The sequence below is a fragment of the Heptranchias perlo genome, unplaced genomic scaffold (genome assembly GCF_035084215.1).
Source record: "Heptranchias perlo isolate sHepPer1 unplaced genomic scaffold, sHepPer1.hap1 HAP1_SCAFFOLD_54, whole genome shotgun sequence".
NCBI classification, from domain to species: Eukaryota; Metazoa; Chordata; class Chondrichthyes; order Hexanchiformes; family Hexanchidae; genus Heptranchias; species Heptranchias perlo.
Window position 1 is genome coordinate 4281608 of NW_027139559.1, and position 25045 is coordinate 4306652.

The 25045-nt window shown below is 43.1% G+C and overlaps 1 protein-coding gene across 1 annotated transcript; it reads left to right on the plus strand.

Annotated features, from left to right (window-relative positions):
* The first annotated feature begins 1064 nt into the window (after positions 1 to 1064).
* Positions 1065 to 24408, plus strand: LOC137315187 (probable G-protein coupled receptor 139). Its single transcript, XM_067980066.1, has 3 exons — positions 1065 to 1162; positions 7550 to 7704; positions 23498 to 24408. Exons 1-3 carry the CDS (start codon positions 1065 to 1067, stop codon positions 24406 to 24408), a joined length of 1164 nt encoding a protein of 387 aa, XP_067836167.1.
* Positions 24409 to 25045: the final 637 nt, after the last annotated feature.

The window sequence follows — 25045 nt, forward strand, 5'->3', positions numbered from 1 at the left end:
CACATTCAAACAGATGGAGAAATGGTGCAAGAGGGAGGACTTCAGATTCTTGGGGCATTGGGATCAGTTCTGGGGCAGGAGGGATCTGTTCAAAATGGACGGGTTGCACCTCAATAGAGCTGGGACCAATGTCCTCGCGGGAAGGCTTACTCGTGCAGCGGGGGAGCGTTTAAATTAAATTGGCAGCGGGATAAGCACCAGAAGGAAACAATAGAGAGGAGAAACAAAGTACACAGAGGACTGGGAGGGTCAAAAAACACGACAGTAAAAGAGAGTTCAGAAATAGGAGGGATCAGACAGGGGCAAATCCAAAGCCGTCCAAGATGAGTTTGGAGTGCATATGCCTAAATGCACGTAACGTGGCAAACCAGGTTGGTGAGCTGCAGGCTCAAGTCGCCAAATGGTTCTATGATCTAGTGGTAATAACAGAAAACTTGCTCAAAGAAGGGGAGGATTGCGTGCTTAATATTCCTGGCCACATGGCATTCAGGAAAGATAGGGAAGGGAAGATAAGAGGGGCAGTATTGATCGAATATTCTCTTATAGCACTGGAAAGGGATGATGTAGTAGAGAGGTCAAACACAGAATCTATTTGGTTAGAATTAAGATACAACAGAGAAGCTATTACGCAACTGGATGTATACTGTAGGCCACCAAATAGTGGGAAGGAGACAGAGGAGCAAATTTGCGGGCAAATTACAGAAAGATGCAAGAAATATAGAGTAGTGATAATGGGGGATTCAATTATCCCAATATAGAATGGGACAGTAAAAGAGAAAATTGCAATGTGGGGAAGGCGTTCCTGAAATATGTACAAGAGAACTTAATGGGACAATGTGTTTCTTGCCCAACGAGTAAGGAAACAATGCTGGGTCTAGTTCTGGGGAATGAAATTGGCCAGGCGGAGCATGTTTCAGTGGGGCAGAATTTGGCGAACAGTGATCATAATATCATTAGGTTTACAATAGTTTTGGAAAAGGTCAAGGAGGAGTTGGATTCCGGTACGGAGTGGACAAATCACTGAGAGGTAGAAAGGAAGGGCATGGAAAGCCGGAGATCCCTGCATGACTAATGATACGGAGACGAAAATGAAACAGAAAAAGGAGGCTTATGACAAATGGAAGGTTCATAAAACAGTTGAGAACTTGGCTGAATACAGAAAGTACAAAAAAGGGAAAAGAGGGGTAAAGAGAATGTGCGAATAGATTAGTGGCTCACATAAAAGGAAGACAAAAGTCTCTTATAATCTTATAAATAGGAAAAGAGAAGTCAAAGGAAGGGTGGGAGTGGTCAGGGACAATAAAAGGAGATGTTCTTGTGGAGACAGACGGCATGGCTGAGGCACTAAATGAATACTTTACATCTGTCACACGTCTGTTTATAAAAGGGGAAAAGAAGGCAATTACAGGCCAGGCAGCCTAACGTCGGCGGTGGGGCAACTTTTAGGGACAATAATCTGGGACAAACTTAATTATCACTTGGAAAAGGTTAATAAGATAAAGTCAGCACGGATTTGTTGAAGGAAAATCGTGTTTGACGAACTTGATTAATTTCTTTCATGAAATAGTGGAGAGGGTTGATGAGGGTGGTGCAGTTGATGTTGTGTAAATGGACTTTCAAAGGGCATTTGATAAAGTAACACATAATATACTGATTACCAAAATTAAATCCCGTGGGATTAATGGGACAGTTGCAGCGTGAACACAAAATTGGCTGAGAGACAGAAAGCATCAAGTGGTGGTGAATGGTTGCTTTTCAGAAAGGTGGGAAGCATACAGTGGTGTTCCCCAGGGGTCAGTATTAGGACCACGGCTCTTTTTGATACATATTAATGACCTGGTCATCGGTATAGATGTTATAATTTCAAAGTTTGCATCTGACAGGGAAATCTAGCAAACAATGTGAAGGATCGCAGCAGACTTCAGGAGGACATAGACAGACTGGTGAAATGGGTAGGCACGTGGAAGATTAAATTTAGCACAGAAAAGTGTGAGGATACATTTTGGTAGGAATCATAGAATCATAGAATCAGAGAAGTTACAACATGGAAACAGGCCCTTCGGCCCAACATGTCCATGTCGCCCAGTTTATACCACTAAGCTAGTCCCAATTGCCTGCACTTGGCCCATATCCCTCGATACCCATCTTACCCATGTAACTGTCCAAATGCTTTTTAAAAGACAAAATTGTACCCGCCTCCACTACTGCCTCTGGCAGCTCGTTCCAGACACTCGCCACCCTTTGAGTGAAAAAATTGCCCCTCTGGACCCTTTTGTATCTCTCCCCTCTCACCTTAAATCTACGCCCCCTCGTTATAGACTCCCCTACCTTTGGGAAAAGATTTTGACTATCGACCTTATCTATGCCCCTCATTATTTTATAGACTTCTATAAGATCACCCCTTAACCTCCTACTCTCCAGGGAAAAATGTCCCAGTCTGTCTAACCTCTCCCTGGAAGTCAAACCATCAAGTCCCGGTAACATCCTAGTAAATCTTTTCTGCACTCTTTCTAGTTTAATAATATCCTTTCTATAACAGGGTGACCAGAACTGTACACAGTACTCCAAGTGTGGCCTCACCATTGCCCTGTACAACTTCAACAAGACATCCCAACTCCTGAATTCAATGTTCTGACCAATGAAACCAAGCATGCCGAATGCATTCTTCACCACCCTATCCACCTGTGACTCCACTTTCAAGGAGCTATGAATCTGTACTCCCAGATCTCTTTGTTCTATAACTCTCCCCAACGCCCTACCATTAACGGAGTAGGTCCTGGCCCGATTCGATCTACCAAAATGCATCACCTCACATTGATCTAAATAAAACTCCATCTGCCATTCATCGGCCCACTGGCCCAATTTATCAAGATCCCGTTGCAATCCTAGATAACCTTCTTCACTGTCCACAATGCCACCAATCTTGGTGTCATCTGCAAACTTACTAACCATGCCTCCTAAATTCTCATCCAAATCATTAATATAAATAACAAATAACAGCGGACCCAGCACCGATCCCTGAGGCACACCGCTGGACACAGGCATCCAGTTTGAAAAACAACCCTCGACAACCACCCTCTGTCTTCTGTCGTCAAGCCAATTTTGTATCCAATTGGCTACCTCACCTTGGATCCCATGAGATTTAACTTTATGTAACAACCTACCATGCGGTACCTTGTTAAAATGCTTTGCTGAAGTCCATGTAGACCACGTCTACTGCACAGCCCTCATCTATCTTCTTGGTGACCCCTTCAAAAAACTCAATCAAATTCGTGAGTCATGATTATCCTCTCACAAAACCATGCTGACTGTTCCTAATTAGTAACTGCCTCTCCAAATGCCTGTAGATCCTGTCGCTCAGAATACCCTCTAACAACTTACCCACTACAGATGTCAGGCTCACCGGTCTGTAGTTCCCAGGCTTTTCCCTGCCGCCCTTCTTAAACAAAGGCACAACATTTGCTGCCCTCCAATCATCAGGCACCTCACCTGTAGCGGTGGATGATTCAAATATCTCTGCTAGGGGACACGCAATTTCCTCCCTAACCTCCCATAACGTCCTGGGATACATTTCGTCAGGTCCCGGAGATTTATCTACCTTGATGCGCGTTAAGACTTCCAGCACCTCCCTCTCTGTAATATGTACACTCCTCAAGACGTCACTATTTATTTCCCCAAGTTCCCTAACATCCATGCCTTTCTCAACCGTAAATACCGATGTGAAATATTCATTCAGGATCTCACCCATCTCTTGTGGTTCCGCACATAGATGACCTTGTTGATCCTTAAGAGGCCCTACTCTCTCCCTAGTTACCCTTTTGCCCTTTATGTATTTGTAGAAGCTCTTTGGATTCACCTTTGCCTGATCTGCCAAAGCAATCTCATATCCCCTTTTTGCCCTCCTGATTTCTCTCTTAACTCTACTCCGGCAATCTCGATACTCTTCAAGGGATCCACTTGATCCCAGCTGCCTATGCATGTCATATGCCTCCTTCTTCTTTTTGACTCGTGCCTCAATCTCCCGAGTCATCCAAGGTTCCCTACTTCTACCAGCATTGCCCTTCACTTTATAAGGAATGTGCTTACCCTGAACCCTGGTTAACACACTTTTGAAAGCCTCCCACTTACCAGACGTCCCTTTGCCTGCCAACAGACTCTCCCAATCAACTTCTGAAAGTTCCTGTCTGATACCATCAAAATTGGCCTTTCCCCAATTTAGAATTTTAACTTTTGGGCCAGACCTATCCTTCTCCATAGCTATCTTAAAACTAATGGAATTATGATCACTGGTCCCAAAGTGATCCCTCACTAACACTTCTGTCACCTGCCCTTCCTTATTTCCCAAGATGAGGTCAAGTTTTGCCCCTCTCTAGTCGGGCCATCCACATACTGAATGAGAAATTCCTCCTGAATACACTCAACAAATTTTTCTCCATCCAAGCCCCTAATGCTATGGCTGTCGCAGTCAATGTTGGGAAAGTTAAAGTCCCCTACTATTACCACCCTATTTTTCTTGCAGCTGTCTGTAATCTCCTTACATATTTGCTCCTCAATTTCCCGTTGACTATTTGGGGGTCTGTAGTACAATCCTATCAAAGTGATCTCTCCCTTCCTATTTTTCAGTTCTACCCATGTAGACTCAGTGGGCGAACCCTCGGATATATCCCCTCTCACTACTGCCGTGATGTTCTCCCTAATCAAGAACGCAACTCCCCCTCCTCTCTTACCTCCTGCTCTATCTTTCCTATAGCATCTGTACCCTGGAACATTGAGCTGCCAGTCCTGCCCCTCCCTTAGCCATGTTTCAGTAATAGCTATAACATCCCAGTCCCATGTACCCATCCATGCCCTGAGTTCATCTGCCTTGCCCATCAGACTTCTTGCATTGCAATAAATGCAGTTTAATCTAGACTTCCCTTGGTCTTTGCCCTGCTTTCTCAGACCATCTGTCCGGTCATGTTCTGTACACTCTCCCTTAAGGCCTTTTGTTTCTGTCACCACTTTATTTCCCACTGACTTCCTGCATCGGTTCCCATTCCCCTGCCACATTAGTTTAAACCCTCCCCAACAGCACTGGCAAACACTCCCCCTCGGACATTGGTTCCAGTCCTGCCCAGATGCAGACCGTCCAATTTGTACTGGTCCCACCTCCCCCAGAACCGGTTCCAATGGCCCAGGAATTTGAATCCCTCCCTCTTGCACCATCTCTCAAGCCACGTATTCATCTTAGCTATCCTGTCATTCCTACTCTGACTAACCCGTGGCACTGGTAGCAATCCTGAGATTACTAACTTTGAGGTCCTACTCTTTCGTTTAACTCCTAACTCCCTAAATTGAGCTTGTAGGACCTCATCCTGTTTTTTACCTATATCGTTGGTGCCTATATGCACCACGACAACTGGCAGTTCACCCTCCCCCTCCAGAATGTCCTGCAGCCGCTCCGAGACATCCTTGACCCTTGCACCAGGGAGGCAACATACCATCCTGGAGTCTCGGTTGCGTCCGCAGAAACGCCTGTCTATTCCCCTTACAATCGAGTCCCCTATCACTGTAGCTCTGCCACTCTTTTTCCTGCCCTCCTGTGCAGCAGAGCCAGCCACGGTGCCATGAACCTGGCCACTGCCACCTTCCCCTTGTGAGCCATCTCCCCCAACAGTATCCAAAACGGTATACCTGTTTTGGAGGGAGATCACCGCAGGGGACCCCTGCACTGCCTTCCTACTCTTCCTCTGTCTGTTGGTCACACATTCGCTATCTCCCTCAGTAATTTTTATCTGCTGTGTGACCAACTCACTGAACGTGCTATCCACGACTTTCTCAGCATCGCGGATGCTCCAAAGTGAGTCCATCCGCAGCTCCAGAGCCGTCAAGCGGTCAAACAATAGCTGCAGCTGGACACACTTCCCGCAGGTGAAGGAATCAGGGATACAGGAAGGAGCCCTGAATTCCCACGTCCCACAAGAGGAACATGACACGGCCCTGGGATCTCCTGCCATGACTTAACCCTTAAATTAGCTTAAGAACAACTCCAATGTCAAGAGAAAAAAAAAGGAAACAAAAACTACTTACCACTCCCTTTAAGGAGTTTACTCCTTTAAATTGTTCTCAATTTAGAGAATGTTAACTACACTAGGGACCTTCATTCACTAAAAAATAAACGCTACTATAAGACCTGCAGACCTTCCCTTTCCTTTTACTTTCGTTACTGTTGATCAGTGGAAATACTCACCTGAACCTACTCACCAATCAGGTGCCTCCCCTGTGTCGCGTCCCGATCTGATTCCTGACGTCACTTCTAACTCGGTCGCAGCTCCGCTCCGCTCGGCTCCTGAGCGGAGCGGAGGAAAGGTAATAATAACTCAATGGTACAATTTCAATGAGGTGTAGGGACAGACAGAGCTGGAGGTGCACATATACAAATATTTGGAAGTGGCAGGACAAGTTGAGAAGGCTATTAAAAAACATCGGTGACCCTGGGCTTTATTATTAGAGGCATAGAGTACAAAAGTAAGGAAGTTATACCAAACTTTTAGAAAACTCCCGTTGTGCCTCAACTGGAATATTGTTTTCAATTCTGGGCACCTTCAATTTAGGAAGGATGTCAATTTCTTAGAGAGGGATAACAAGAGATTTAATATATACTAGGGATGATGCATTTCAGTTCTGTGTCGAGATTTTTTTTGAATTCGTTCACGGGATGTGGGCTTCGCTGGCGAGGCCAGCATTTATTGCCCATCCCTAATTGCCCTCGAGAAGGTGGTGGTGAGCCGCCTTCTTGAACCGCTGCAATCCGTGTGGTGACGGTTCTCCCACAGTGCTGGTAGGAAGTGTTGGTAACCGAAGGACACAGAGAGACAGAATTAAGGTGATCAGCAAAAGAGCCAGAGGCGACATGAGGAAACATTTTTTTGCACAGCGAGTTTTAATGGTCTTAAATGCAGTGTTTGAAAGGGTGGTGGAAGCAGGTTCAATAGTAACTTTCAAAAGGGGAATTGGATGAATACTTGAAATGAAAACATAAAGAGAGGTACGGGGAAAGAGCAGGGGAATTGGAATAATTTGATTGCTCTTTCAAGAAGCCGACACAGGAACAATGGGCCGAATGGCTTCGCCCAGTGCTGAAACATACGATGATAGTATGATACCACGTGTTTTCATCTCGGGAAGCAGTGCAAACCCTTGAAGCATGTTTGAGAATTCTTGGTATTGAGTTGGTGCAGCGACAGGAGTGAACCGTGTCACAAAACAGAAGGGAAACTGAACCTACTTCTGTTTAACGTGTTTCAGTGATGCAGTCAGAGTCCGGCTTACAGTATATTGTTAAATAGAAATGTGAACAAAATGTTACTTCAAACTTGGGGCTATTTCATTTCAAAACACTTGCAATATCTTTTGGAATTAATTAGTGCAGCACACACGTTACAGTGAAGGGAATTGCGGGCTGCCCAAATGACTGGAAGTAATGTCAATGCTGCTGCTGTTCCCTGATCCCACGGGAGGTTTCCATGGATTATAAATAATGATTTTCTCTTAATCTCTCATATCACAGAGTCAGTTGGAGCCGTGTGTCCAGCGTGAAGAGTCCCCATCACTTCTCAGACAGAATGAGAGTTCCACTCACCGCGTATCCATTTACCCTGTTACCGCCAGTAATACAGACAGTAATGATTTACTATCCGATTATAGCAGCCATTGGAGTCCCCGGTAAGTTATTATATTCATTTCCTAAATGTATGATTCAGGATTTAACCGTATTACGGCTCTTCTCACGGTAAATGTCCTTATTTTTACTGTGTTATTTCCAAGCTATATCAAGGCAGAAATTCAGTGACTGTATTTCCTGCTCTATCTTGTTCCTTGACTGATCATTCTATTGACATTATAATGTTATTGTTCATATCCATCAAAAGCTGCAGCTTATTTTCTTCATCAAATGTCTTTCAAACTGTTGTATTTTGAACTGCGAATCCGTGCGGTGCGTGATACAATGGATGTATTTGGATTTCAAGTTGTTTCCCGTGTTCCCAACAGACTCCCTCTCCTTTCCTCCTTCCCTTGATCTAACACTCGGTAATATCCGTTCAAAACCTGGACATATAACAGACTCCCTCACCTCTCCTCCTTCCCCTAATCTAACACTCGGGTAATATCCGTTCAATACCTGGACATATAACAGAATCCCTCTCCTCTCCTCCGTCCCCTGATCTAACATTCGGTAATATCCGTACAATACCTGGACATATAACAGACTCCCTCTCCTCCCCTCCTTCCCCTGATCTAACACTTATTAATATCCGATTAAAACCTGCACATATAACAGTGAAACCGGAAAATCAGGACTGGGAATTGTTCAGTCCCATTAATCAGAATTTTCCGACTGTTTTCGGTCTTTTCCCACCAAAGTGTTGTTATTATTCCTGGTGATCACAATCCATTCCGAGGGTGGGTTTGTGCTCCACGCGGAACACAGAGTCTCCCCCTGATCTTCTCCCATGACCGTATACCAGCATGTTCTCAGCCACCTCTTGCCTGATCCGGCCGTCATTTTGCTGCCTTTAGCCGGTGGGAGGCAGCTGGTTTCTGACACAACCCTTGATGTCACGATACAGGTGAGACTGGGAATCCAGTGCAGCTGGAGAGCGATTGAAACCGCGGAGCGGCGCTCCGTGAAACTGTCCTGGGTTTGACCTGATTTGAGAAACCGTTTCAGCTTCCAACACCCGTAATTTACCCATCGCATCCATTAGATGCCGGGTTATGGCCCCTTTATACTAACCGGATACTTTTATTGGGTAGATCACTCATTTGCAGGTTGGTACACCTGCCGCACTCTTAGCAAGTCTGTCCGCCCGGTCAAAACGCTGCTCGATAGAAATTCACCTTTAATATCACTCAGATCCTTAGAGTTAGAAGAGAGTTCTGATCACATTTACCCAACCTGTCGCCATATCCCTTCATCACTCTTCCTCCATCCACCTCTCCAATCTACTTTAAATCTTAATATAGTTTCTGCATCAACCACTAACCCAGGAACTGAATTTCACCGCCTCCCAACTCTCTTTGAAGAAGTTTCTCTAGCTCTCTGTTCTAATTTTGTTATATTTAATCTTGTATCTTTGGCGCCTTATTCTTGACACCCTCATCATTTGAAAACAATCTGCTTCGATCGACCTTCTCCCATCCTTGCATAATTTGAAACACTTCCATATTATCGCCCCGTAATCTATGTGTATGTTAGATTGTCGAATCGTATTTGCAGTTTAGTATGACAAAGTCCAGATTATGAAACCGCTGTTTTTTTTTTAACTCATTCTGCACCACGGACTCAAATTTCCCGCTTCAGTTGATAAACGGAAATTTCATATTGAGTCGAATGGATTCCCATCACCGGGTGCTATTAAACCTTTCCACCTTCCACCTTTCTTTTGGAAAGAAATATAATCGGAATTATCCACCAATATTTCCGCTGTTTGATTTTAAAACTCTAGAAAGTCTATTCAATGATGTCACTCAGTAAGAACAGAGTGAAGTGAGTTGCCTGACTGTCCCACTGACTGTCACCAATCTCAGTGTCAATGCAGCCTATTGATCCCACTGGGAGATTCGCTCCTGTATTAATAAGGGTTTCTCTGAATATATCAACTCACAGGGTCAGTTGTAGCTCGGTGTCCCGCACCCAGAGTCACCATCAATTCTCAAACACAAATAAAGTTTAATTGATTGTATATCCGTTCGCCGTGTTCCAGTTCTCCAGGTGGTGTTTGGTGTGCCCGGTAACTGATTCTGAAGAATTACTTACTTTCTGAATCAGGTTTAACTGCATCACTGCTCTTGTTATTTGTCCGATAAATTGTTGTTTTGTTCTGAAGCGTTTGTGTTAGTGTTTTTCTCTCAATGTCAGAATTTCATTGAATATCAAATCTGCCTTTTCCTCCAGCTTCCTTGTGTGATATATTCATTGAGATCATAATGTAGTTGTAATGTCCAGCAAAGACTCCAATCTGTTGCCTTCATTGAACGTGCTGTCAGTTGGTGTAATTTTATCTGAGAATATCTTCAGTCCAGCGTGAAAGGTTACATACACCTAACTCCAGATTCTCAAGTTGTCCGACAATGTCAATTATTTCCGTGCTTTTGATAGTTTTCGCTCAAGAGATTATGAGCAAAAATGCGAACGTCCAGAATTGGAGATAAACTTGTGACATGGGTCGGTAATTGGTTGTGAGGAAGGAGACAGAGATTCGGGGTCGATGATCGATGTTAATCGAATGTTGGCTTTTATCGCAAGGGGGTTTAATTGAAAAGTGTGGAAGTGATACTTCAGTTGTAAGGAGCCTTGGTCAGACCACTTCTGGAGTACTTTTTTTTCAGATTTAGGCACAGAATCTCAGGGATGATATATTGGCCTTGGAGGGGAAGCAGCACAGATTTACCAGAATGATACCGGGTCTTAACACTTTCAATTATGAAGCCGGGTTGCATAACATAGGAACATAGGAACAGGAGTAGGCCATTAGCCTTATTGATTATTTTCTGCACCTGTTCATGACACTTCAATGATATATGTACCTGAACCCCTAAATCCCTTTGGACAGCCACTGTTTTTAACTTTTTACCATTTATAAAGTACCCTGTTCTATCCTTTTTTGTTTCAAAGTGGATAACCTCACATTTGCCTACACTGAATTCAATTCGCCACTATTTTGCCCATTCACCTAATCCATCAATATCCCTTTGTAATTTTATGTTTTCATCTACACTGCTTACAATGCCACCAAACTTTGTGTCATCGGCAAACTTCGATATGAGATTTTCTATGCCTTCATCTAAGTCGTTAAGAAATATTATGAATAATTGAAGCCCCATGACAGATCCCCGCGGGACTCCACTCGTCACATCCTGCCAATGTGAGTACCTACCCATTATCCACTACTTTAGTCGCCTCTTCAAAAAATTCAATCAGGTTTGTCAGGCACGACCGACCTTTCACAAATGCATGCTGGTTCTTTCTGAATAACTGAAAATTCACGAGGTGTTCACTCAACCTATCCTTAATTATAGACAGCAACATTTTCCCCGCAACAGATGTTAGGCTTACTGGTCTATTATTCCCTGGTTTCCCTTACTCTCCTTACTTAAAAAGCGGGGTGACATGTGCAGTTTTCCAATCCAGAGGGACAGTTCCTGAAACTAGAGAACTTTGAAAGATTATAGTTGGGGCATCTGCAATGTGCTCACCTACTTCCTTTAAAACCATCTGGTCCTGTGGATTTGTCTCTCTTTAGTGCTACTATTTTCTTCATTACTGTTGGTTTAATTATGTTAATTTTATTGAGTCCCTGTCCCGATTCAATATTAAGCGTGGTTTTGTTCCCGTGAGTTTAAATGGTTGAAGGATGATCTAATGAAGGTGTTTAAAATGATAAAGGGATTCGATCAGTTAGATGCAGAGAAACAATTTACTATGGTGGGGTTCAGAAGAAGTGATTACATTTAACATTGCAGCTCGTCAATTTTTGACTGAAACAAGTTAACACTTTTTCACAGAAAGGATTCTGGATATCTGGGAATGAACACTGAGATCGATAGATTATTGATGGGTTAGAGTATCAGGGGATATGGAGCAAAGGAGGGTAAATGGAGTTCGTACAAATTCGCCCTGATCTAATTCAATGGCGGAACAGACCCGAAGGGCTGAATGACCTATTCCTCTTCTTAATGCGTTATATCCCGTATCGAGGACCAGGTGTCATAATTTCTGAAATGAGAGTTACATTCATCGCATGTCAATTTCCAGAGTAACTGAAACCTTTACACGTACAAATTATTTGCTGTGTTAATCATGCTGCCCTTTGAGTTCCCGGTAATTCATTGTAACCTGTTCCTGTTTGTATAAATCCGCGTCTCACTGTATCACTGCTGCTCTTGCGGGTCTGGTATCTTGCTCTGTTTGTCTGGAAGTGATTATTCTGCTCATTTCTGGTGAGTGTCAGAAATTCAGCCACTATCACCACCTCCCTTTCCTCCATCTTTCTTGTGCGCTATGATTGCTGATTTAATAATGTTCTTTTAATCTACAACTAAATATCTTGTTATTTTATACATGGAATGTTTCAGGGTAATGCGGCTCCAAGTGAGAATGTGAGCAGTATTCGCTCCGTGGGATGTTGTTTGATTATGAAGTGGTTCCAGTTAATCTGTAGCAGCGACAGGGATCTCTGGCTAATATTCCCGAGCTGACTTTCTCTGGTTACCTTCTTTTCCTAGCCTTTAACTCCAACAGATTGTAACTGTCGTTCAATAAAAGTGAACGGTTTTGAATTCACATTCAGTTATAGTGGAAGATATGTTGGGAAACGGAATTCAGAATCTGCAGATAGATAGTCAATGCTCATATTAACACTGATAGAGGGTAACTTACAAGTGTTGTATTACACTGTATTTCTGTGGAATGAAAGGAAGAGCAGCATGTGGAGTTTGTGGAGACCAGAGGGATCTCAGATAAGATGTGATAAATTAATGAAAGAATAAAAGGCAAAAGAGCAACGTAAAAAGAAGGGAAATGATAATCAGACAGTGGCAGGAACGGACAGAGCATGCAAACTTTAGAGTGCGCCAGCAGTTAAGACTAGAGGTTGTAAAAGTGGCAAAAAGGCAGCAAGAATGGCTTTGTATCTGAATGCACGTAGCATTCGTAACAAAATGGATGAATTGATGGCTCAAGTAGAAATAAATATGTACGATCGGAAAGTCATCAGAGAGACATAGCTGCAAGATGACAAAGCCAGGATCGTGAATATTCAAGGTTACATCACACTTCGGAAGGACAGGAAGCTAGGTAATGGTGGAGGGGTAGCTCAGTTAATTAAGGATGACAAGAGTACAATAGAGAGAAATGAACTCATGTCTAAAGATCAAGACGTAGATCCAGTTTGGGTAGAGATAAGAAAGAGTAAAGTCAAGAAGTCACTTGTGGGTGTAGTTTATAGACCCTTAACAGTAACTACACTGTAGGACAGGGTATACAGGAAGAAATGAACCAGATTTAGTTAACGGCTTAACTGTGCGTGAACATCTATCCAATAGCGCTCGTAACGTGATGGAGTTCAATGTAGTGCTTGAAAGGGAAAAAAGTGAATCAGCTGCTCAGATTCTCGACTTGGGTAAGGCCGACTTCAATGGGATGAGACAGAGAATGTCCACAGTAAACTGGGCAAATCTGTTAATGGGTAAAACGACTGATGATCAGTGGGAAATGTTTAAAGAAACATTTAACGTGAATCGGTTTATACCACTGAACGGCAAGAACTCTACTTGCCAAAAAAAAACACCCATGGACAACTAAAGAGGTAAGGGAGAGTATAAGACATAAGGAAAGGGCATACAAAAAGGCAAAACCTGGCCCAGATCTTGGAGAATGGGAAACATACAAAGATCAACAAATGGTCACAAAACAGATAGTATGAGCTACAAAAAAGGAGTATGAAAATAAACTTGCAAGGGACATCAAAACCAATACGAAGAACTTTTATAGTTACATTAGGAAAAAGAGGGTGGTCAGGAGCAGTTTTGGCCCCTTAAAAACTGAAAGTGAGGATATTGTCATTGATAATGGGGAAATGGCGGACATGTTGTACAATTATTTTGTGTCAGTATTTACAGAAGAAAAAGAGGATAGCATGCCGGAAATCCCAAGGAAACTAATATTGAATCGGGGACAGGGACTTGATAAAATTAACAAAAGTAAAGCCACAGTAATGAAGAAAAAAACAGCATGAAAGAGTGACAAATCCCCAGGAGCAGATGGTTTCCAGACCAGGGTTTTAAAGGAAGTCGGTGAGCACATTGCAGATGCCCGAACTATATTCTTTCAAAGTTCTCTAGATTCAGTATCTGGTACTCTAGATTGGAAAATTGAACATATCGCTTTGCTTTTCAGATAGGAGAGAGAGGGAAACCGGGGAATTTTTTGACCAGTTAGCTTAACATCTGTTGTGGGGAAAATGCTGGAGTCTATAATTAAGGATAGGGTGACTGAACACCTCGAGAATTTTCAATTAATCAAAGAGAGCCAGCATGGATTTGTGAAAGGTAGGCCGTGCCTGACAAATCTGATTGAATTTTTTGAAGAGGTGACGAAAGTAGTGGACAGGGGAATGTCAATGGACGTTATTTATATGAACTTCCAGAAGGCATTTGATAAGGTCCCACATAAGAGACTGTTAGCTAAGATAGAAGCCCACAGAATCGAGGGGAAAGTACGGACTTGGTTCGGAAGTTGGCTGAGCGAAATGCGACAGAGAGTAGGGATAATGGGTAGGTACTCACATTGGCAGTATGTGACTAGTGGAGTCCCGCTGGGATCTGTCCTGGGGCCTCAATTATTCACAATATTTATTAACGACTTAGATGAATGCATAGAAAGTCTCATATCTAAGTTTGCGATGACACAAAGATTGGTGGCATTGTAAGCAGTGCAGATGAAAACATAAAATTACAAAGCGATATTGATAGAATAGATGAATGGGCACAACTGTGGCAAATGGAATTCAATGTAGACAAATGTGAGATCATCCACTTTGGATCAAAAAAGGATCGAACAGGGTACATTCTAAATGGTGAAAAGTTAAAAACAGTGGATGTCTAAAGGGACTTCGGGGTTCAGGTACATAGATCATCGAAGTGTTATGAACAGGTGCAGAAAATATTCAAGAAGGCTAATGGAATGCTGGCCTTTATATCTAGAGGACTAGAGTACAAGGGCGCAGAAGTTATGCTGCAGCTATAAAAAAAACCCTGGTTAGACCGCACCTGGAGTATTGTGAGCAGTTCTGGGAACCACACCTTCTGAACGACATATTGGCCTTGGAGGGAGTGCAGCGTAGGTTTACTAGAATGATACCCGGCCTTCAAGGGTTAAGTTACGAGGAGAGATTACACAAATTGGGGTTGTATTCTCTAGAGTTTCGAAGGTTAAGGGGTGATCTGATCGAAGTTCATAAGATATTAAGGGGAACAGATAGGGTGGACAGAGTGAAACTATTTCCGCTGGTTGGGCATTCCAGGAGTAGGGGGCACAGTCTAAAAATTAGAGCCAGACCTTTCAGGAGTGAGATTGGAAAACACTAGTCTTAGACCAACTCTTCTCTCCCTCAAACTGAATGTGAAATTCAACCATATTGTGATCACTGCGAACGAGAGGCTCCATTACAATTATGTCATTATACGAGTGAACGCTAGATAGAAATATAAAAACAGATAGCAAGAGTTTCTACAGGTAGTTAAAAAGTAAACGAGTAAGTAAAGTTAGCGTTGGTCCACCAGAGACTGAGTCTGGGAAATTAACAATGGAGAACAAGGAAATGGCGGATGAATTGAACAGACATTTTGCGTCCATCTTCACTGTGGAGGACACAAGTCTGGGTGGTAGAAGGTTGGAACTCTCTTCCACAAACGGCAGTTGATACGAGCTCAATTGCTAAATTTAAATCTGAGAACGATAGCTTTTTGGCAACCAAAGGTGTTAAGGGATATGGGCCAAAGGCAGGTATATGTATTTAGATCACAGATCAGCCATGATCTTATCAAATGGCGCAGCAGGCACGAGGGGCTAAATGGCCTACTCCTGTTCCCATGTTCCTATTTTCGTAAATAATGGGGGCTTGTGAAAATGGAACAGCGATAATCAAGGGTGATTTGAATCGAAATATGGATTGGAAGAATCTGATTTGCAAAGGTAGCCTGGAAGATATGTTCATAGCGCGCTTTCCGTACAGTTTCTTAGAGCAGCACGTTGCAGACCCAACCGGAGAGCAGGCTATTCTAGACCTGGTAATGAGTAATGATACATGATTAATTAATGACATCTTTGTAATGGAGCCTCTCGGTAGCAGTGATCACAATACGGTTGAATTTCACATTCAGTGAGAGGGAGAGAAGAGTTGGTCTAAGACTCGTGTTTTAAACTTAAATAAGGCCAATTCTGTGGGCATGAAGACAGAGCTTGCTAAAGTGAACTGGGAAATTAGGTTAAGGGATAGGTCAGTAGAGATGTCGTCCCAGACATTTAATGAGATATTTCATAACACTCAGCAAAATTACATTCCAGTGAGAAAGAAATATTCGAGGGGAAGGACGTAACATCAGTGGCCAACTACGAATGTTAAAAATAGTATCAAATTGAAGGAAAAAGCATACAATTCCGTGAAGATTACTGGCAGCTCAGAAGATTGGACAGAATATAAAAAAACACAAAGACAGACTCAAGGAACAATAAGGAGGGAGAAATTAGAGTACGAGTGAAAGCTAGCTTGAAATATAAAAACAGAGAGCATGAGTTTCTACAGGTATTTAGAAAGGAACCGAGTAAGTGAAGTTCGCTTCGGTCCTCCAGAGAGTGAGTCTGTGGAATTAACAATGGAGAACAAGGAAATGGAGGATGAATTGAACAGACATTTGCGTCCATCTCCACTGTGGAGGACACAAGTAAGATGCCAGAATTAATTGTGAATCTAGAGGTGAAAGGGAGGCAGGAACTTTATACATTTGTAATCACGAGGGAAAGGGTTCTGAAAAAAATATTAGAAGTGAAAGCTGATAAGTCCCCAGGTTCTGATGGACTTCATCCTAGGGTCTCAAATGAAATGGCTTCAGAGATGGTGGATGCATTTGTATTAATTTTCCAATATTCCCTGGATCCTGGAAGGGTCCCATCAGATTGGAAAATAGCGAATGTAACTCTTCAATTCAAGAAAGGAGGGAGACAGAAAGTAGGAAACCACAGGCCAGTTAGCTTAACCTCTGTCACAGGGGAAATGCTCGAATCTATTTTTTAAATTCGTTCATGGGATGTGGGCGTCGCTGGCGAGGCCAGCATTTATTGCCCATCCCTAACTGCCCTTGAGAAGGTGGTGGTGAGCCGCCTTCTTGTACCTCTGCAGTCCATGTGGTGAAGGTGCTGTTAGGTCGGGAGTTCCATGATTTTGACCCAGCGACGATGAAGGAACGGCGATATATTTCCAAGTCGGGATGGTGTGTGACTTGGAGTGGAACGTGCAGGTGGTGTTTTTCCCATGTGCCTGCTGCCCATGTCCTTCTAGGTGTTGGAAGTCGCGGATTTGGGAGGTGCTGGCAAAGAATCCTTGGCGAGTTGCTGCAGTGCATCCTGTGGATGGTTTCGGAGATTATAGCATGGCAATTAGAAAATATCAATGCGACCAGGCAGAGTCAACACGGCTTTGTGAAAGGGAAACCTGTTTGAATAATTTAATAGAGTTCTTTGAGGAAGTAACAAGCAATGTGGATCAAGTGGATTATATGGATGTGATGTACTTGGATTTCCAGAAGGCATTTGACAAGGTGCTATATCAAAGCCTGCTACAGAAAGTTAGAGTTCATGGTGTAGGGGTTAACATATTAGCATCGATAAAGGGTTGGTTAGCTAAAAGGTAACAGAGATTAGGCATAAATGGTGCATTTTCAGTTTGGCAATATTTAACAAGTGGAGTGCCACAGGGAGCAATGCTGGGGCCTCAAGTATTTACAATCCATGCCACTGAGTTGGATAAAGGGACTGAAAATGTTTGCTAAATTTGCTGATGACGCAAAGTTAGGTAGGAAAGTAAGTTGTGAAGAGCACATAAGGAGTCTGAAAAGGGACATAGATAGGTTAAGTGAGTGGGCAGAAAATTGACAGATTGAGTATAATGTGGGAAAATGTGAACTTGTCCACTTTGGCAAGAGTAATAGAAAAGCAGTAGATTATTTAAATGGAGAGAGATTGGAGTACTCTGAGGCACAGAGGAACCTGATTGTCCTGGTACATGAATGACAAAAAAGTTACCATGCAGGTACAGCAAGTAATTAGGAATGGAAATAGAATGTTGTCATTTATTACAAGGGGAATGGAAAATAAACCTAAAGATGTTTGGCTACAGTTGTACAGGGCATTAGTGAGACCACATCTGGAATAATGTGTGCAATTTTGGTCTCCTTATTTCAGAAAGGACATAATTGCTTCAGAGGCGGTTCAGAGAAGTTCCACTCGACTGATTCCTGGGATGAGGGGTTATCTTATGATGAAAGGTTGGACAATTGGCCCTGTATACATTGCAGCTTAGAAAAATGAGAGGTGATCTTATTGAAACTTATAAGATCCTGAGGGGACATGAAGGGGTAAATGCTGTGAGGATGTTTCACCTTTTGGGAGATATTGGAACGAGGGGACACTGTTCAAAAATAAGGAGTTTTTTTTTTCTCTCAGAGCATTGTGAGTCTGTGGAACTCCCTTCCCCAGAGAGCGGTAGAGGCAGGGTCATTGATTGTTTTTAAGGCTGAGTTAGATATATTCCTGGTTAACAAGGGAGTCCAATGTTATAGTAGGTAGACGGGAAAGTAGGGCTGAGGTCACAATCAGATCAGCCATGACTTTATCAAATGGCAGAGAAGCTTCGAGGGGCCGAATGGCTTACTCCTGCTCTTAATTCGTATGTTCGTATCTACTTATGTAACCACATTTGTGGTAAGTGTCTCCAGCACGAGGAACTTCGGCTCAGAGTTGTTGAGCTGGAATCCGAACTGTCGACAATGCAGTGCATCCCGGAGGGGGAGAGTTAACTGGACAATTTGATCCAGGAGGCAGTCACACCCCTTAAATTAGGTGGTAGTTTAGATTCATTCAGTGGTTAGGGAGAGGAGGCTGTGCCTGCGAGGCAGGCCGTTATGGGTATCCAGGATGTAGTGATGGAGGAGACTCAGCCCTTGACCTTGTCCAACAGATACGAGGTACTTGTTACCTGTATGGATGAGAAAAAAAAACCTGCAGCGAGGATGTGCAAACCGATCATGGCACTGAGGTACAGGAAGCCATTCAAGTCTGGGGACTAAAAAGGAATGTGGTAGTTGTAGGGGTAGGTGATAGTACATTCAGGGGGATAGACACTGTTCTCTGCACCCGCGACCGAGATTCCTGTTGGCTGTGTTGCCTGCCCTGTGCCAGGGTTATGGATATCTCCTCTCGGCTGGAGACGAGCTTGGGGCATAAGGGGGAGGATTCATTTGTCGTGTTCCATGTAGGAACCAACGACTTGGGTAGAACTAAGAAGGAGGTTCTGCTGAGACAGTTTGAGCAGCTAGGGTCTGAATTAACAAGCAGAATCTCAAAGGCAATAATCTCTGTATTACTACCTGAGCCACGTAAAAACTGGCATCGGGACAAACAGATCAAAAAATTAAGTGCGTGGCTCAAAGAGTTTTGTGGGAGACAGGGGTTTCAATTGATGGGACACTGGCAACAGTAGTGGGAAATGAGGGAGCTGTTCGGTTGGGACGGGCTTCACGTAAACTGGACTGGGACCAGTGTCCTGGCGAATCGACTAACGAGGGCTGCAGATAAGGCTTTAAACTGAAAAAGGAGGGGGAGAGGTCAATAGTTGGGAAATTTAGAAATCTAATGAATGTTAAGGTAACAGCAGTGTCGCGATTTGTGTAAAGATAAGCAGAGTGTGGAAGGAAGGAACAGCGAGTTTAACGGTAATAGTGCATCAGAAAATAAGGTCAAAGCAGAGAAAATTGTAAAAAGTTAAAATTAAAGGCTCTTTATCTGAATGCACGAATAATAAGATCGACACTATAGTTGCACAAATAGAGATAAATGGGTTTGACCTAATGGCCATTACAGAGACATGGTTGAAAGGTGACCAAGGTTGGGAATTAAATATCCCAGGGAACTCGACGTTCCGAAAAGGCAGGCAGAGTCGAAAATAAGGGGATGTAGCCGTGAAAATGAAGGATGGCATAAGGAGAGTGGAGAGAGATGACCTTGGCTCAGAAGAACAGGAAGTAGAATCAGTATGGATGGAAATAAGAAATATCAAGCAGCAGAAAACACTGGTAGGTTTAAATTATAGGCCTCCTCATTGTAGCTTTACCGTTGGACAGTGTATCAATCAACAAATAATAGGAGCTTGTAACAAAGGTAATGCAAAAATCGTGGGGGACTTTAATCTACATTTAGACTGGACAAATCATATTGGCAAAGGTAGTCTGGAGGACGAGTTCATGGAATGCATTCGAGACAGTTTCCTCGAACAATACGTCATGGAACCAACCAGGGAACAGGCTATTTTAGATCTTCTACTGTGTAATGTGACAGGGTTAATTAGTAATCTCATAGAAAATGATCCCTTGGGGACGAGTGATCGGAATAGGCAACAAACTCACATTGAGTTTGAGAGTGAGGTACTTGAGTCAGAAACGAGAGTCTTAAACTTAACTAAAGCCAATTACATCGGTCTCGGAGCGAGTTGGCAAAGGTAGACTTGGAAATTAGATTAATGGGAATGATAGTAGATAAACAATGGCAAACATTGAAAAAAATATTTCAACATTCCAGACGAAAATACGTTCCATTGAGAAATAAAAACTCCACGGGAAAAGTGATTCATCCGTGGCTAACTAAAGAAGTTAAGGATAGTATTAGATTCAAAAAGATGCCTATGGTGTTGTGAAGAAGTGTAGTAAGCCTGGGGATTGGGAGAGTTTTAGAAACCTGCTTAAGATGACCAAAAAATTGATAAAAAGGGAGAAAATAGAATATCAAATTCAAATAGCAAGACATATAAAAACGGACGACAAGAGCTTCTATGAGTATGTACTGGAGAATCTCATGGGACTAAAAACCGATAAATTCCCTGGACCTGATGGCTTACATCCCAGCGTTCTACAAGAGGTGTCTGCAGAGATAGCAGATGGATTGGCTGTGATCTTCCAAAATTCCCTAGATTCTGGAACGATCTCAGCGGATTGGATGGCAGCAAATATAACCCCGCTTTTCAAGAATGGAGGGAGAGAGAAAACATTGAACTATAAGGCAGTTAGCCTGACATCAGTCGTTTGGGAAAATGCTGTAATCTATTATTAAGGTAGTGGTAACAGGGCATTTATAAAATAATAAAATCGTGAGGCAGAGTCAACATGATATTATGAAAGGGAAATCGTGATTGACATATTTATTAGTGCTTTTTTTTAGGATGTAACTAGCAGGGTAGATAAAGGGAAACCACTGGATGTCATACATTTTGATTTCCAAAAGGCATTCGATAGGGTGCCATATCAAAGGTTGTTACACAAGGTAAGGGCTCATGGGTTGGGGGTGATATATTAACATAGCTAGAGGTTCGGTTAACGCAGAAAACTGAGAGTGAGGATAAACGGGTCATTTAAAGGTTGGCAGGCTGTAACTAGTGCGGTGCCCTAACGATCTGTGCTTGGGCCTCAGCTATTTACAATCTATATTAATGACTTAGATGAAGGCACCGAGTGTAATGTATCCAAGTTTGCCGATGATGCGAAGCTAGGTGGGAAAGTAAGCTGTGAGGAAACCAAGAATCTGCAAAGGGATAGAGACAGGCTAATGATTGGGCAAGAAGGTGGCAGATGGAGTATAATGAAGGGAAATGTGAAGTTATTCACTTTGGTAGGATGAATAGAAAAACATATTTAAATGATGAGAATTTATGAAATGTTCGTGTTCAGAAAGCTTTGGATGTGCTCGTACAAGAAACATAAAAAGTTAACATGCTGGCACAGCAACCAATCGGGAAGGAGAATGGCAGGTTGGCCTTTATTGCAAGAGGTTTGGAGTGCAATAGTAAGTAAGCCTTACTAGAATTGTACAGGGCTTTAGTGAGACGTCAACTGGAACAATGTGTACAGTTTTGGTCTCCTTATTTAAGGGAGGATATTCTTGAAGGTGTTGCAACGAAGGTTCACTGTATTGATTCCTAGGATGAGAGGGTTACCCTCTGAGGAGAAATTGAGTTGAATGGGCCGATTCTCTCTGGAGTTTAGAAGCATGAGAGGTGGTCTAATTGAAAAATATAAGATTCTGATGGCGCTTGACAAAGTAAATTCTGAGAGGTTTTATCCCATGGCTGGAGAGTCCAGAACTAGGTGGCATAGTCCCAGGATAAGGGGTCGGTCATTTAGGACTGAGATGAGGAGGAATTTCTTCAATCAGAGGGTTGTAAATGTTTGGCATTCTCTACCTCAGAGGGCTGTGGATGTTGAGTTGTTGAGTACATTCAAGGTTGAGTTCGAAGAATTTGTAGAATTCTGGAGGGATCAAGCGATATGGGTATCGGTAGGAAAGTGGAGTTGAGGTAGAAGATCAGTCATGATCTGATTGAATGGTGGAGGAGATTCGAGGGGCAGAATGGCCTACTCCTATCCCTATTTCTTATGTTCGTTCTTTCCTTTGTTGGAAGTGCAGCCTCTCTTGTCGCTTGCACTGGCCTATAGTGCGATCAGGGGTTCGGGTTGAACTGCAGCCTCTATTATCAATGCACTGGTCCAGGCTGCGATCCGGGGACCGGGTTGAACTACAGCCTCTATTATCACTGCACTGATTTATTCTGCGATCTCGGGATCGGGTTGAACTGCAGCCTCTATTATCACTGCACTGATTTATTCTGCGATCTCGGGATCGGGTTGAATTGCAGCCTCTATTATCACTTGCACTGGTCCATTCTGCGATCTCGGGATCGCTGCCATCACCTCCCTCTGAGGTCGGGAGTGTGCCTTTTGTTGCATTATATACTTTGCAAGGTACATTTGTTCTTTGGGATAATAGAGCAAGATAAAGTTGTCTGTTTCTATTCATTTCTCACCCTTTGCCACCTGTGGTCATTATTGGAGTTTCCCCAGATGGTGTTGGACTGTTGAAGTTGTCTATGACAAGACATGGGTTTTGCAGCGAGTGAAAGTCTGTTGACCACGTGAACGGTTCACCTGGGGGGTTGTAAAACGAAATTGATGCAACTTGGTCCAGTTCAAACCTAACAAGTCCCCTTGTATGATGGTGTTTGGCCGCTGAGTTTTGCTGCAATCTTTTGTCACAACCTCCAGTCTGAGAATAAAATCTGACAACTCCGAGCCATTTCCGACCACCACCTGGTCCACTCCCCTCTCCTGCTCACGGGTCCAAACCCAGCCCGTTGAGCTCACCCTTGGTGGTCCCCATTTTGTATTGACCCCATTTCGGGCTGGCTTCATTTTCATTGCTCCGCACAGATCGATCATCTCCCAATTTATAGTTGACTATTTATTACTTATCTGCAATCTATATTCTTACGTTATCTTTCCATTATATCATTTGCTCTGCCGAATTACAACTGAACCGAATTATTTATAACAAATGATATCGCTTTGTTTTGGCTAATGTTCATCAATGGCATCAACAATCCTTGGTGCTGCGCCGGGTTTACACTGCTCCTCTGGGGAAACTACGGCGTCAGAGCGGGAGTAGTTCCGAGTAAATTCACAGAGAATGTCTTTGATTCATTGCTTCCTCTATACTGGGAATATTTATTTGTCATTATTTACTCAGCACTCTCATATTCTCTAATAAACTGTATTTTCACTCAAAATTCTGTGAAATGTACTCTTTTGTTGTAATCTGAAGCGTGATTCACTGTTTCTGTTTGTTTCCTTTTTACAGCTAACGTGACGACGATTGTAATCCTGTCCCGAAGAAAGTGCGGTCTCTCTAAATGTGTCACTCGCTACCTGGTGGCCATGGCAGTGGCGGATCTATTGGTCATTATCAATGACGTGGTAATGTTTCGGATTAAGGATTATTATTTCCCGACTAACTTCCTGTTCCTCACCCCTGTGTGCTCTTTGCAAACTGCCCTTAACCATGCTGTCTCAGACATCTCTGTCTGGTTAACAGTCGCTTTCACTTTTGATCGTTTTGTAACCATTTGTTACCAGAAGCTGAGGACTAAATATTGCACCGAGAAAACTGCAGCCGCGGTTATAGGAACGTTGTGTCCGCTGTTCTGTTTAAAAAACATCCCCTGGTACTTTGCATTTGAACCGTCCATTATATTGGATAACGTACCCTGGGACTGTGGTGTAAAACCAGACTTTTATACTTCAGCTGCATGGGTAGCATTTACATGGATTCACCGCTGTTTGACCCCACTGCTCCCAATACTACTCGTACTGCTGCTCAATTCTATGACTGTCGCAAACATTGTAGCAGCCAATGGAGCCCGCAGGAGGCTTAGGGGCAGCAAGCGTGATGCGAATCAAAATGATCCAGAGATGAAGAACCGAAGAAAATCCATCACCATACTGTTTGCGATATCCGGCAATTTCATACTGCTATGGATGACGTATGTCTTACTTTTCCTATCATTGCAAATTACAAACCGTTATTATTCCACAGGTTTCAATGACCCGACATTTATCGCGGATCAAACCAGCTACATGCTCCTGCTTTTGAGCTGCTGCACAAACACGTGTATTTATGCAGTGACCCAGACTAAATTCAGAGAGGAGCTGAAGAATGGGGTGAAATATCCTCTCAAACTAATATTTAAATCAGTTAAACGAGGACAATAGCGGCAGAATTCCCAGTATTAGAACTGTATTCCGTCCCATATCCCATCATGTGCTCCTCGATTGGTTTAGCGGGTCCAAGCAGGCGGGCTCTCCTTCCCGACGTTTGCCAAACACAACACTGGGAAATATGTGACAAAGACCGCATGTTCTATACATAGGGACATATGAACAGGAACAGGTCATTCAGTCCCTCGAGCCTGTTCCGCCATTCAATGAGATCAGTGCTGATCTGTGTCCTAACTCCATTTACCCGCCTTTGCTCCATTTCCCTTAATACCCTTTGCTGCCAAAATCTATCGATCTCAGGTTTAAAGTTATTAATTAAGCGAGTAACTACTGCTTTTCGTGCGAGATATTTCCACACTTCGACCACCCCTTTCTTAACTTCTCCACTGAATGACCTGACTCTGATTCTAAGGTTATGCCCCCTTGTCATAGGCCCTCCACCAGCGAAAAATGTTTCTCTCGATCTATTACATCAATATCTTTCAAAATCCGAAAAAACTCTTTCAAATCACCACTTAACCTTCTGCGCCTGCGTGAGAGCTCAAAGTGGATTTGCCATATGCCAACATCTCGCCTGTGCGAGAGTTCCAGTTCCCCCTCCCTATATAAACGCTCTGATGTTGCTTTACTC

Bases quoted from the DNA above. Each gene is read 5' to 3' on its own strand.
- LOC137315187 (XM_067980066.1), top strand. From the start codon at position 1,065: ATGACTAATGATACGGAGACGAAAATGAAACAGAAAAAGGAGGCTTAT. The intron at 1,163-7,549 runs GTACAAAAAAGG...CTCATATCACAG, and splicing joins AACTTGGCTGAATACAGAAA to AGTCAGTTGGAGCCGTGTGT. The intron at 7,705-23,497 runs GTAAGTTATTAT...TCCTTTTTACAG, and splicing joins AGCAGCCATTGGAGTCCCCG to CTAACGTGACGACGATTGTA.